General features: G+C 43.9%; 1 protein-coding gene across 1 annotated transcript in view; it reads right to left on the minus strand.

The window, feature by feature from the left end:
* WWP2 (WW domain containing E3 ubiquitin protein ligase 2) overlaps nucleotides 1-14,493 on the minus strand; it is a 135,244-nt gene that overhangs the window by 21,207 nt on the left and 99,544 nt on the right. Inside the window, exon 9 of the mRNA XM_028143253.2 lies at nucleotides 6,351-6,440. Within this exon, the coding sequence (XP_027999054.2) occupies nucleotides 6,351-6,440 (90 nt within the window). The remainder of the gene's footprint in view (nucleotides 1-6,350; nucleotides 6,441-14,493) is intronic.

The following is a 14,493-nucleotide window of genomic DNA, read 5'->3' on the forward strand; positions in this document are numbered from 1 at the left end:
AAACTCCCATGGGCAAGGCAGGGCTAGAATAGGTGGTAAAAACCTCGGCCGTGCTTGACAGGTTTCATTTCATTTCCACATACACAAGGGCAAGGTGAGCAAAAGAAAGTAAGAGAGGGACATACCTGCATGGGGTGATGGAAATGTTTTTTATTTTGGTGGGGTGTGGGCTACACGAGCGTATGCATTTGTCAAAACTCTACAAACAGCACATCCGAGATCTGTATATCTTATTGTATGTAAATTATACTTCAGTTTTAAAGGTGAATTTGAACCTAATCAAGCCTCCATATCTAACTACCAGTTTACAGGAAAGATAAGGTATACAGAAGCATGTTACACAACACCACAAGGTCACAATTAGCCACATCCAGAATATGAGAAACTCTACAAGACAACTGCCCATGATCTTCAACAAATAAATGGTCTGAAGAAAAAAAAAGAAAGGGTAGGAGAACTTATAGGTTAAAAGAGACTTATGAGACATATCAGCCAAAAGCAATGTTTTGATCTTAAATCTGGATCTGATTCAAACAAATCAAGTATAAAAACACTTTTAAGACAACCAGGAAAAATGACATGCAAACTGGGTATGACATGAAAGAAGGAAATAGTGTTAATTTTGTTGGGAGGGATAATGGTATTTTGGTTTTTTTAGAAAACACCCCATCTGTTAGAGACATATGTGATATATTCATGGATCACAAGATATCATGTCTGGGATTTGCTTTAAAATTCATTGGCCCCTCTCCTGGGAGGTCAGATGAAATAAAATGTTATTAATTGTCAGAACCAGGTGAGGATTACAAGGGACTCACTGTATTATTCTCCCAAATTTGATGTATGCTTGAAATTTTCCATTCTAAGTATGAAGGAGGGGTGGAAAGTAAAGTGGTTAAAGATAAATATTAAAAAAATAAAATTAAAAGACAAGAGATATCACTGAAGAAAATAGGACTAGTCCACTACAAAGAGAACCCAATATAGATTGTGTTGTATGATTCTAAACTGTTGGGACTTTGTTCCCTGATTACCTTCACATTTCATCCTCTCTGAATTCTTACCTTACTCAAATGACTATCATGCTTCAGGTTGGTATCTTCCCAACATTCAGGGTTACACTCCGAGATGACTTTTGGTGCAATCTCTTCAATGATTGTTTTAAACTCAAATCCTCCCTAGATAAAGCTACTCCCAAGCAGTTCTTAGCCTCATGGCTAGTTCCCAGATTCTGTCTGGCTTGCACCCATTATACTGTCCTGCCTTCACGACCTGCTGGCACTTTGGATTCAGCTAAACACCGTGGCTCTCTCCCGAAACATAAGAGAAAGGAACTTGGTGAAAACAGGTCTTTCCCTGTCTTCTTTAGGTCAGTCCTCCCCCCAGAGTAAAATCACACCATCTTCCCTGACTCTTCCTTCTCTGCTGACTGTCAATAAACTACTCAGCCACAGAGCTTTTTAATTTATTGTCTCTCTGCCCTTGACTTGCATTTCTGTATCCAACTATCCCTGAACTAATCTCCCCACTCCAACCCAGCCTATAAACTGCCATCCAGATAACCATACAAGACTGACCTCGTATGTCATGCTCCTGCTCAAAACTTCAGCTGACTCCCCATTGCACTCCTTTACCATAAGTCCTTTCAACGAGTGATTTTCATTTTATTTTTAAAATATATGTTTTATTGATTTCAGAGAGAGGAAGGGAGAAGGAGAGAAAGAAACATCAATGATGAGAGTCATTGATCGGCTCCTGCACGCCCCCTAATGGGGGTCGAGCCCACAACCCAGGCATGTGCCCCGACAGGAATCGAACCGTGACCTCCTGGTTCATGGGTCGACCTCAACCGCTGAGCCACAATGACCAGGCTCATTTTATTTTTTATCAAAGAAATCATGTATATATATAGTTTAAAAACACAAAAAAGTACTATAGGGGACACACAAAAAACCCGTGTCTCCTGCCCTACCTCTCCCCATTGCTGACTCCTGCTCCTCAAAAGCAACTACTTTCAACTCCTGACTACTTCTTCTACTACTTACATCTGCTTCTTCTACTACTTACATACACACTTCCAAACAACGAGCTTATTCCATGATTTCTGGCCTTCTGCCATCTAGACATAACTTATGGACTTTCCACTATAAATTTGAGGATTTAGTTATTGTATTCCACCCACCACCCCCACAATACACACAAAGCCCTCTTTTGAATCATCCTCCCAAATAGAAAATCACTAAAGCAATATTCAGAGTTTGTACGATGACTTTGTAGAATACTATAAATACATTTCCTTACGTATACAACTTTTTCCCCTCTGGAATTAAGAACTGCCTTGTTTTATGCTGCTTGATTTAAAAGAACCTATCACTAATTCACCCCCAGATTCTGACAGGGCAGGTGGCCTCTCGGGGTCATTTAACTCTTAGCCACGTTTCTCCTGGAACCCTTTGTGCAATGTGGGCAGTCGTCCTCCAGACCTGCTCTCCATTATTGTCCTAAGTCCGTGGTCGGCAAACTGCGGATCGCAAGCCACATGCGGCTCTTTGGCCCCTTGAGTGTGGCTCTTCCACAAAATACCACGGCCTGCATGAGTCTATTTTGAAGAAGTGGCATTAGAAGAAGTTTAAGTTTAAAAAATTTGGCTCTCAAAAGAAATTTCAATCGTTGTACTGTTGATATTTGGCTCTGTTGACTAATGAGTTTGCCGACCACTGTCCTAAGTCATCTTCCTTCACCTTCCTCTTGGGAACCTCTTTTGGCCTCTGAATTGAGTCTCCTGTGCCCTGCATCTCATGACTTCTTTCTTGGTTTCCTCTTATCTGGTGGAATAAACCATGAGTAGCTTCTGAGAAAGGGTGCACCAAAATTAAATTTTTGAAATTCTGCCTGTCTGAAGAAGCCTTTATTTCAACTCTCACACTTCAGTGTAAAAATGGCTGAAACTTGATTTCTAGACAGAAATCATTTTTCACCAGAATTTTGAAGATCATACTCCATAGTTGTTGTTGAGAAGAAGGATGGCATTCTTAATTCCTGATCTTTGATAGATACTCTATTTGCTCTGGAAGCTTTTGAGATATTCTCTTGGCATTCCAAAATTCCAATAGAAAGTATCTTGGGATGGATCTTTACAACCTCGGAATCTTTTTCTTGCACTCACAGGGAAAACATGCGCGCGCGCGCGCGCGCGCGCGCGCGCACACACACACCCACACACACACACACACACACACACACGTCTTCCATAGCTGAGGCTTTCCAGGGCTCCACAGAGCAAATCAGCTGACTTCCTGGTGGACAGCCCACACTGTAGGCTTGGATTTCAGCTTCCTCAGCTCTGCCACTTATCTATCAGCAACTAAATTCTGATTAATATCTCCCATATGCTGTTTCTCCTCTTCCATTCCTTTATCATTGACGGTTTATACCTTTATTGCCATTTTTGTGAGTTTTCAGGAAGGAACAGAAATAAACACACATTCAATCCCCATGTTTAAGTAGAAGTCTCCTACACTGGTGAATTTCAAACTCCCAAGCAGCATAATCCCACCCTTGATTTCCAATGAAACCTTATGCCCAATCACAATCACAGAGCAGTGGCTGGAGGACGAGTCACCTCTCCTTCTTTGGTTCCAGGGGGCATCTCCACCAAACCTCTGAGCCTTGGACATACTTTGAGCATCTTTGATTTACACAAACCTTCCACTGCAACAAAACTGTTCCATGCATCATTCCTTAACCACACCTTTTACACTCACACTGTTCCCCCGACCTACACTGCCTTCATCTTATTTAAGTCCACTTCCAGCCTTTCCTGCAAAACCAAGCTGGACCCACCTCCATCAGTGAGGCCTCTCCAACGCCATGCTCTATGATGACCCTTCCTCATCTCTGGAGCTGAGTACCACCTAAGAGTGCCTAAAGAGCAAATGATCACATGCATCCTTAGTTCCCAGGTGCTGGAGAGAATTACTCATCGTCATACAAGTGTCCCATGGGTCTGAGAGAAAGGGATGGCCATGATAAAGTGAATCCTTTGGCTCAGTCTCCCTCCTCGGTGACCAGGTCTGCTGAGATAATCTGTAGTTTCGAGATTGCTCTCACCACGGTAATACTTCCCTGGGGTGGAACTTCTCCCATTCACTAGCAATGGAAGCTTAAGCATTGTGTTCTCTCTGGGTTCCCTGTTACACAGCGGAAGTAAGTGCCAGGGACTCAAAGGTCTGGGCCTAAAACTCAGGAAGAACTAGTAGGCTATGTGGGTGTAGAGCTGAGCCATCTCCCAATAAAACATTAAAACTATCCTGAAAATAAGAGAGCTGGATCTAGTATCCCACTCAATCCTTAAAGAAGAGTTAAAACCTCAGCCATCCTTAGAAGATGTCATTAAATATCTTCATTTAGATTCCATCCTAAAGTTCACCAGGTGAAGGCCTATATAACTATAGACTTGAGAGGTTAAGAGGCAGCTACCAGCATACTTACCGAGTTACCACTGCTTTTAAACAGATGTGCTGTAAATACACAAAGAACAAGTGTGCAACGCATCCTTATAAAAGGCAATGATTAATTTGTGACACAATTGGAGAAATTTGACTACTGACTGATGATAGCAAGGAAATACTGTCAACAATATGGTAGTTTTATTTTAAATGAGAGAACTTTTTTTAGAAACATATACAAAATATGGACAATTACTCTGTCACAATTACTCAACTCTGCTGTTGAGCACAAAAGCAGCCATAGGTGGTAAGTGAACAAACGAGTGTGGCTGTATTCCAATAAAACTTTGTTTGCAAAAACAAATGGAGGGCTGGATTTTGTCACAAGCCCACAGTTTGCCAACCCCTGATATAGATGAAGCAAGATTGGCTATCAGTTGATAATTATTAAAGCTAAGTGTTGAATATGTGGGGATTCTCTCTGCTTTGTGCATATTTGAAAATTTCCATAATAATATAATTTCCATAATAAAATTTTTACTTTTTTTCCAAAGAAGTAAACGTTTCACTTCAGTAACTTCACTAGACTTAAAGTCAAAGTAGAAAACAGCCGTAGCCGGTTTGGCTCAGTGGAAAGAGTGTCGGCCTGTGGACTGAAGAGTCCCTGGTTCGATTCCAGTCAAGGGCACATGCCTGAGCTGAGGGCTCCATCCCCAGCAGGAGGCATGCAGGAGGCAGCCGATCAATAACTCTCTCTCAACATTGATGTTTCTATCTCTCTCCCTCTCCCTTCCTCTCTGAAATCAATAAAAATATATTACACCAAAAAAAAAGAAGAGAAAAGAAAAGAAAAGGAAAGAAAAGAAAAGACAGCGAAGACTAAGGATGACGGATTATGAATTTCATTTCCAGAAGGGTAAGGAAAATAGAAGCATTCTACCGGATCACAAACTGAGAGCTGCCAGTCAATGGAAATTTGTAGGACCAGAAGGCGAGTGGTATTTACCTGGCCAACGCCTGACAGCTGAACCAAACAAGACATGGGGGCTCTGCACCTCTGACAGCCTCTCCCTGGCAAGCTGAGGAGGGAGAAGTGTTCATGTTTTATGCAGGAGCCCTTCGTGGCTGCTTTACTGGGGGGTGATGCTTTCCTGAGTGCAGAATACATTCCCTTGTGAAAGTTCTCAGGACCGGGAGACACGTGTGGAAAGAACTTTCTGTCCCTGGCAGAGAGGGAATCAAATCTCTTCTCCTTGAACTTGGATAGTCTTCTCTCACTTGGAAGCCTCACTGATCCTCTGGTTTTGGAGAACTTGAGCCACGTTCTCACAAAGCCCAGCTGAACAAGAAGCACACTGTCATCAGGGGCTGGCTGGGCACAGGGAGCTGTGAGGGGCACCGCTGCTCTTTCTAGCGTGGCCTCTCCATGCCCCATTTTCTCAGAGATGCTCTAAAAATCTCAGGATGTTGTAAGAAGGTCAGAATTAAGGTAAGTGAGTAGGAAAAGCAATCAAGGAACCCTGAACTTTGCTACCTCTGCAGAAACAAACTGAAAACCTAGCCTTAATAGGATATTTCTGTAGGTGAAAAGACTGAGGGCATGGAGACAGCAATGGCCCAGGAGGCCTCCTCAGCCCTCTTTCCTCCAGGATCCAACAGCCATGGTAGCTCTGAATACCACTTACTAAAGCCCAGGGCCATCGGTCACGGCCAATATAATGCATGAGAGGAGAGGGGAAAGAATATAGAAGGGGAAGACGGTGGGAGAGGGAAAAAAGAGAGAGAACGTAGAAGAAAGTGGGGCAAATAAAGAGGCGGTTACAGCAGTTAGTGGTGGAGAAGCCACTGGGTGACTCTTGGTGCCAGCTCTAGAGTCTCAGGGCTTGTTGGCCCAGGCCTTACCCTGGAGGAAGAGGACGTTCCCAGGTGGTGGTCTTGGTATTGTGGTCAACATAATAGACACGGCCGTTGGGCAACTCTCGCTGTTCCCATCTGAAAAATAAAGTCAAGGGGAGCATGAGATGCACAGTTGAAAGGCATAAATCCTTATGTGAAAGGGAGTCCTTCTCCACTGATGTGGCTAAGCTGAGAGGAAACATCAAGGATGACATGCAAGATCAACCAGTGGTCAAACCAGCCCCATGCCGCCACTGCAGTGCCTGGAGTGCTTCCTGAGAAAACCAGAACAGCTCCCTCTGTGGACTCATGGTACCAGGATACACCATCAATCGCTCTAAATGCCCCTCAATGACCCATATGAATCTACATTCTATGGAGTTTTCTAAATCAGTCTTTCTTACCCATTTTGAGATTAAAAAAAAAAAATCCATTTAGGAATGTGATGAAAGCTGAAGACTCTTTCCTCCCAAAATGCACTCACCAACCAAAAACTCTGTATACAACTTCTGGGGTTCACAGACCTCTCCTAGAGTTTATCTATGGATAACTCCATAGCCTTTTTAGCCTATATTACCTCTTGAAGCCACAATTTATATGATTACCACTGTTCTCCTAGCATCATATATATTCACGATCACATTTCTTTTTAGAATACAGGATTCATTTATAGAGAATCATATATATAATTGATTTCAGAGAGGAAGGAAGAGGGAGAGATAGAAACATCAATGATGAGAGAATCATTGAGAGGCTGCCTCCTGCACTCCCCCTACTGGGGATCAAGCCCACAACCTGGGCATGTGCCCTTGACCGGAATCGAAGCCAGGAACCTTTAGTCCTCAGACCGACACTCTATCCACTGAGCCAAACCAGCTAGGGCTACAGAGAATCTTTAAGAGAGATCTGGGTGACTCAAAGAAATACTGCATACTGTTATTTATTGACTGTGCTATACACCCATGTTATTTATTGACTGCTCTACCCATAAGTCTGTGTGTCAGTGAATATGAGATTGGGGTGCTGAGGGAGGCTCATCTGTGCTAATAGAGGAACAACAAGGTAGCAGATGAAATAAAGAGATAATCCACAAGCAAAATCATGACCAAGTACAGCCAAGGGCCACCCATCCCCACACTACCAATTATTCCTACACTCAACAAGCTGATGGTAACTCTGCTTACCCAGGTACAGTAACCAATATATAAAGAATGCAAAAATTTACATTTATAAAATGATTACCACTTTCTAAAAGATATTAATGGTCCCATTTGTTTTTATGTCTTACACTGATTTTACTTACTTCTCTTCAGGGAAAAGGTAACCTTTTCCAAGAAGCTGATACAGTCAGTTCTGCTGAAACACTTGTTTTGAAAATACAGATCTATTCCAATATGATTGATACATGATGGAACAATTTGAGCATAATGCAAATTTTACGTTTGCTTACGTATGATTTTGCCTTTGAGAAACACGAGGTGAACACAGACGATTTCCCCCAGCTAAACCCAGTCACATAGGAATACAAAACCCACACACCGACCAGTTACTTCAGTTTACCACCTTATATACCACACCCATCTGGTGTTACAACTCCCATCTGATTTCAGATAACACTCCTCGCACAACTTCGGGACAACACCCACAAACTCCAACCCTGCTTCCACAGCGAACTTCAGGTCTTCTCATGGAAACGTGCCATGTTAATTGTCATGTTATGTATCTCAACCATTTAACACGTGTAAAACTGTGCTACTGTCACTGTTCGGTTCCTATTTTTGTATGTGTCACTGACAAATTTTTGCCCCCAACCCATTTTTTTCTATAGGTTTCTGTGTGATTGTACAGAACATGGTGCTTTTTAGGACTACACATTACAGCGGAGCTGACTGTGCACTGAAATAAGTGTCCTGATTTCTATTATGAAGCCTGGTGCACCTACTCTGGTAGACGTTAGCTTTATTCAATACCATTTTTTTTAAAACCAGGATGACTGCACGGATCAGCCCCTCTAAGACCAGTTCAGATACAGATATAAATGAGGTTGTTAAGGCAACGAAGGGAAGCGGGGCACCACCACCCACTGAGCAACTACAAGGAGCCACGGGCTCATGTTTTACCTCATGCAGTCCTTGCCTCCATCCTTTAAGGTGGGAAATGCCATCACCATTGAGGAAACTGAGGCTCAGAAAAGCTAAGTAACTCGTACATGGCATTCAGACTCCGCTCTGACTCTCTAGCCCATGAGTGTTACCACCCCGTCACGCTGAGAGGAAGGAGGGAGGAAAGGGAAGGTCAGTTGGAATTTATAGGGAACCTGCAACCCAGAAGACAGGTTCAGGTGCTTTCCCGATCCCCATCTCAACGTGAACAGCTTTCCCTGTAGGGAGCCCTGTAGAATCAAGATGCCCGGGGAGGAATTATAATGGGTCCACTGTGTGCGTTTCCGGTCTCTGCTTTCATCACAACCCCTCTGCTCACATATGACCTACCGGAAGAGGTGGCACTTGGTGCACCACTGGCGCGTTAGCCTGGGAGCAGTGAGGGCCAGGGGTTCAACACTCCCACCCCTCAGAAGGGATCAACTGCTGGGTTGAGGACACCCAGAATTATGCTTGAGAACCTTTTGTCTCCCAGGTATTCTTGCTCAAAGTTCTGGCTGAAGTGGATACTGGTGGCTTGACCCAGGTGCCCTGGTTCCTCTTATTGCAGCAGGAAGATCCTCACCCATCACGTAGTATTTTATTAAAAGGACAGAATCCTTTGGCGGAAGTGACCAGGTGAAAATGCATACCGGGTAAAGCTGAAGGTCTTCTCCCTATGGGTGCCCCTCTAAGTTAAAGACAAAAGAGTAACAAACATGGCCAGCTCAAGAGGCTGGTGTCCCATCTGTGAAGATCCAAAACCTCTGAGTAGGAACGGCAGGCTGATAACACACTGTGGCTTCACGCCAACTCACCAAACTCCTCACGCCTGTTCTGTAATTGAGAAGCAAATCTGATACCCTCTTTATTCATCTGAGTTTGGAAATCAGGAAAGTCTTGAGGAAGATACTTGGCTTAAGGGTAAATACTGAAATAGGGAAGCTCCTTGAGGCAATGGCAGGAAACACCCTTTCAGAGTGTTTGCTTCTGATAAACTTAAGAAGCTTGAGAACGCCTCCGAATTCCCTAAGACATTAGCTATCTCTTTCCCTTCCCTGGCAATTTTGTGGCATAAAAGCACCAACAAAATTAGTTTCCTCATTTTGTGGTCACTATTTGGAAAACTGTCCATAGTATGTGGATGGGGCTACCCCTTTTGTAAAGACCCGGCATTTATTGGAGATAAAAGGCACTAGAAGACTCTTTCTTTATTCCAACAATTCTTTTGTGACAACTTTCATTTAGTAAGTAGGCTCTACTTTTGACTTATTTTATATTCCATTTGAGGCAAAGAGAAAACTTTGGTTTTATTGTTCTTTGGCTAATATCTTAATTTGAAGATGGCATACTACTTGAAATCCCATGAAGTAAATGCCCTTAATTGGCACAGCAGAGTTCCCACATACTGCCAGAAAGGAAATCGGTGTGAATCCTCTTCGCTTATAGTCAAGATTTACAGCAGCTCTTTCCAAGCCTAGACTAGATCTGTCCGTCCCATCTTTGATCCCAGCTGATCCTAGAAATCAAAGTCTCTCTTTCAGGGACTGTTATTGTCCAGCAAATCTGTGTCCTTCTATGAACCCTCTCAACTGGCTTAGCTAGAAAAATAGTTACCAGAGAAATAAGGCCTTTCTTCCATTACCTTTTTGATAGCTACGTTTTTCCTTTTAAAACTGGACTCCTGCTCAGATTAAATGTCCATGTGGGTCCTCCCTGATCCATGACCTGGCCTAGCTGCTTTTCTTAGAGAACTCTCAACTCTCCCCTTACCTGCACGGCTCCTCAGAATTCATATGAATCTCTTCCCTTCGTTCATGCGGCACAGTCGGTTAATTCCGTTGTCAATCAAACGAGCCTCCTGATTCTCATTTCTCCTCAGTAACTGCTGACCCACATAGATCAAGCCTTCCGACTGTCTTGGTTTGGTCTCCCCATGCCAAGAAAGTGATACTAGCAGCAACCTTTCATCAGCACATCCCTGTCAGGGGTTAGGTTTCTGTCCCGTCTAAGCATCTTCTTCCCACTGAGATTAAAAGACTTTTCAATCAACCGACCCGTGGGTCTCAATATGGCATCCTGGTCACATGGGTCATATCCTCTCCCACTGAATAGTTTTCTTTGATTCTGTCAGAAATAGTGTTCAAAGCATTAAGCGTGATTCAGGTCCCTTCCCAACACATTGCTCCTTGGCCTTCAATGAGTAACATTCAGTTGGACCACAAGGCTACACAGGGTCTTTGTATCCAAAAGTACCTAAAAGTAGTCTCCAGTTTCAATTAATCTTAGATACTTTTTTAAACCTAAATTATCTTTGCTCCTGTGGATTTTAACTGCCCTTTATTCAGCTGTGTATCTTTTATGTACATGCCCCAATTTCCTCAGCAGCAGCAGCATTAAAAGGGTAAAGGCTGCCAGGCCGGCGTGGCTCAATGGTTGAGCATCGACCTATGAACCAGGTCAAGGTTTGATTCCCGGTCAGGACACATGCCCTGGTTGTGGGCTCCATCTCCAGTGGGGGGCATACAGGAGACAGCCAATCAATGATTCTCTCTCATCACTGATGTTTCTATCTCTCTCGCCCTCTCCTTGCCTCTCTGAAATCAATAAAAATATTTTTAAATAAATAAATAAGAAATAAAAGGGTAAAGGCTAAAGATCTCAATCACATTATTGGGATGACTTACAATCATTTCTCCTCTATGTTTTCCTGAAAAGAAACTATCTGGTCATCTGAAACACATTTTCTTGTGGAAGGTTTCCTATAAGGTGTTCAAGAAATTAATTCTCAATGACCTGCTATTACAGTGTATATTCAATGATCCTGACCAATACACTTCTTGATCAGATTCCGCTATGTTTGAACAGAATGTTTCACCAAGTGTAGGATTACTATAAGTTGGGAAAGCATAAAAGCTGGGTGAGGGTTGCCGGTCCATATAAGAGACATTCTCTTTAAATGGCCCTTACAAATTTACATATCAGAAATTCTATCTGTGGGCAGCTACTCCTCTAGGGCAGCAGTGGCCAACCTTTCAGACCTCGCGGACGACCGGTTGGCAACCGCTGCTCTAGGGAGTCCTCAGGCACCTTTCCCTTCCCCGTCATCTTCCTCCTAAGCATGGTACCTCTGTCTTTCTCTCGAAGCTCCAAGGGCCCTTCTACTACATCTGTAACTTTCTAAATAAACTTTCTCTTATAATTTGGAAAAAATCCCATCTTCCAAGAGCATTGTTAACTTACATTATTTATTAACTAGAGGCCCGGTGCACGAAATTCGTGCACGGAGGGGGGTTGTCCCTCAGCCCAGCCTGTACCCTCTCCAATCTGGGACCCCTCAAGGGATGTCTGACTGCCCGTTTAGGCCCGATCCCTGGGATCGGGCCTAAACGGGCAGTTGGACATCCCTCTCACAATCCAGGACTGCTGGCTCCCAACTGCTTGCCTGCCTGCCTTCCTCATTGCCTCTAACCACTTCTGCCTGCCTCTCACAATCCAGAACTGCTGGCTCCCAACTGCTTGCCTGCCTGCCTTCCTGATTGCCCCTAACCGCTTCTGCCTGCCAGCCTGATCACCCCCTAACCACTCTGCTGCCAGCCTGTTTGCCCCCAACTTCCCTCCTCTGCCAGCCTGGTCACCCCTAACTGCCCTCTCCTGCAGGGTTGATCACCTCCAACCGCCCTCCCTTGCAGGCCTGATCCCTCTCAACTGCCCTCCCTTGCAGGCCAGGTGCCTCCCAACTGCCTTCTCCTGCTGGCCATCTTGTGGTGGCCATCCTGTGTCCACATGGGGGCAGGATCTTTACCACATGGGGGCAGCTATATTGTGTGTTACAGTGATGATCAATCTGCATAGTACTCTTTTATTAGATAGGATAGAGGCCTGGTACAGGGGTGGGGGCCAGCTGGTTTGCCCTGAAGGGTGTCCCTGATCAGGGTGGGGTACCCTTGGGGCGTGGGGCGGCCTAAGTGAGGGGCCTGTGGTGGTTTGCAGGCTGGCCACACCCCCTGGCAATGCAAGCGGAGGCCCTGGTATCTGGAATTTATTTTCCTTCTACAATTGAAACTTTGTAGCCTGGAGCAGAGCCAAGCCTGGGGCTCCCTCCGAGGCCCGAAGCCATTTCTGTTGGGATTATAATTGAAACTTTGTTGCCTTAAGCAGGTGGGCCTGGCCAGGGTGTGTGGAAAGCTTTGCTTCCCCTGTTGCCGGCAGCAACCCTGGCCTGCTCTCTCAAGCTCCATTCTGCCGCCATTTGTTTGAATTTGTTTACCTTCTATAATTGAAACTTTGTAGCTTGAGTGGAGGCTTAGGCCTGCAACGGCTGGCAGAAAACTTGGCTTCCTCTGTTACCTAGGAAACCTTGCTCTCTGTGGCTGTAGCCATCTTGGTTTGGGTTAATTTGCATGCTCGCTCTGATTGGATGGTGGGCGTGGTTTGTGGGCGTGGCTTGTGGATGTGTCGGAGGTGTGGTCAATTTGCATATTTGTCTATTATTAGATTAGATGTGCTTACAGGGCATTAGTAAACTTGACCCTCATTCAAAATATATTCTCTCTGTTAGAAAATAAAGTCAAAACCAAAAGCCAAAACCCCTTTGCACCCTCAAAAGATGCCTGGCTGGTTACTTAGACTAACACCAAACTTCAGAAAATGCACTGAGAGTATTCAAGTATTCTTAAAGTCTCCTATGTAGAAGCTCAATTCCCTGCAGGCAAGAACTAATGGGATCCATATTTTCTTACTTTATGCCCCTATAATACATGATTCTGAACCAAATCCTATTCTCCAAGCTCTGGTCACTTCCTGGGTGAACCATGAGATTTATTTCCTCTGTAGGGACATTTCAGACTGTTTTATGAGTCAGAAATCTCTGTGCAATAGAACACATTTCCTGCTCACTGTTTTCACTGCTTCAGTAGGTCCTTTGCAAACTGCGTAGGAAATGTGTTAAACTCGTTCCTTCCCCCGAGAACCTTTCTTGAAATACTGGGCTTTCCTTTAAATCTTAGCACACTAACCCGTTTTTTAAACTATCAACAACTAGACTTTAAGCCCTTTAAGCACAGGATGGCACAGTAGTAGCTACCAAGGCTTCTGAATTAATTCTATTTTTTTCTTCCTCTTCTTCAACTATCCCTCCCCTTGTTTTGTTGCCTTAGAAAAGTCTCCAAAGCTCTTCAATGGAAGTTGGCAACATTAAAAGATATACTTTCAGAGAGGCAAGAAAATTCCTGGAGATACTATATATAAAAAATATTATTTTATGACCCAGCAATTCCGCTTCTGGGAATATATACGAAGAAACTCGAAATACTAATTCAAAAGAATATATGCACCCCTGTGTTCACTGCAGTGCAGTTCAAGTGCCCATCAGTAGATGGGTGGATAAAAAAGATGTGGTATATTTATATAAAGGAATACTACTCAGCTATAAGAAAGAAGGAAATCTTACCCTTTGCAACAGCATGGATGGACCTGGAGAACACTATGCAATTAGAAATAAACCCATCAGAGAAAGACAAGTACCATATGATTTCACTCATATGTGGAATCCAATGAACAAAATAAACTAACAAAATAGAAACAGACTCATAGAGAACAAACTGGCAGTTGTCAGAGGAAGGGCGGGAGCTTGCAGGACTGGGTGAAAAAGACAGAGGGACTAAGCAAAACAACAACAACAGAAAAACCTCATAGACACAGACAATCAATATGGTGATCACCAGAGGGAAAGGGGGATGAGGGGAAGTAGAAGAGGGAATAGGAGGCAAACGGTGATGGAAAGAGGCATGACTTGGGGTGGTGAACACACAATACAATATACAGATGATGTACATTTGAAACCTATCCTACATACTAAAAGGCTAATATGCAAATAGACAAAACAGTGGAACGACCTGTTGCTATGACGCACACTGACCACCAGGGGACAGACGCTCGATGCAGGAGCTTCCCCGTGGTGGTCAGTGCACTCCCACAGGGGGAGTGCTGCTTAGCCAGAAACCGGG

This window comes from Eptesicus fuscus, chromosome 21, assembly GCF_027574615.1.
Source record: "Eptesicus fuscus isolate TK198812 chromosome 21, DD_ASM_mEF_20220401, whole genome shotgun sequence".
In the NCBI taxonomy this organism is placed as follows: Eukaryota; Metazoa; Chordata; class Mammalia; order Chiroptera; family Vespertilionidae; genus Eptesicus; species Eptesicus fuscus.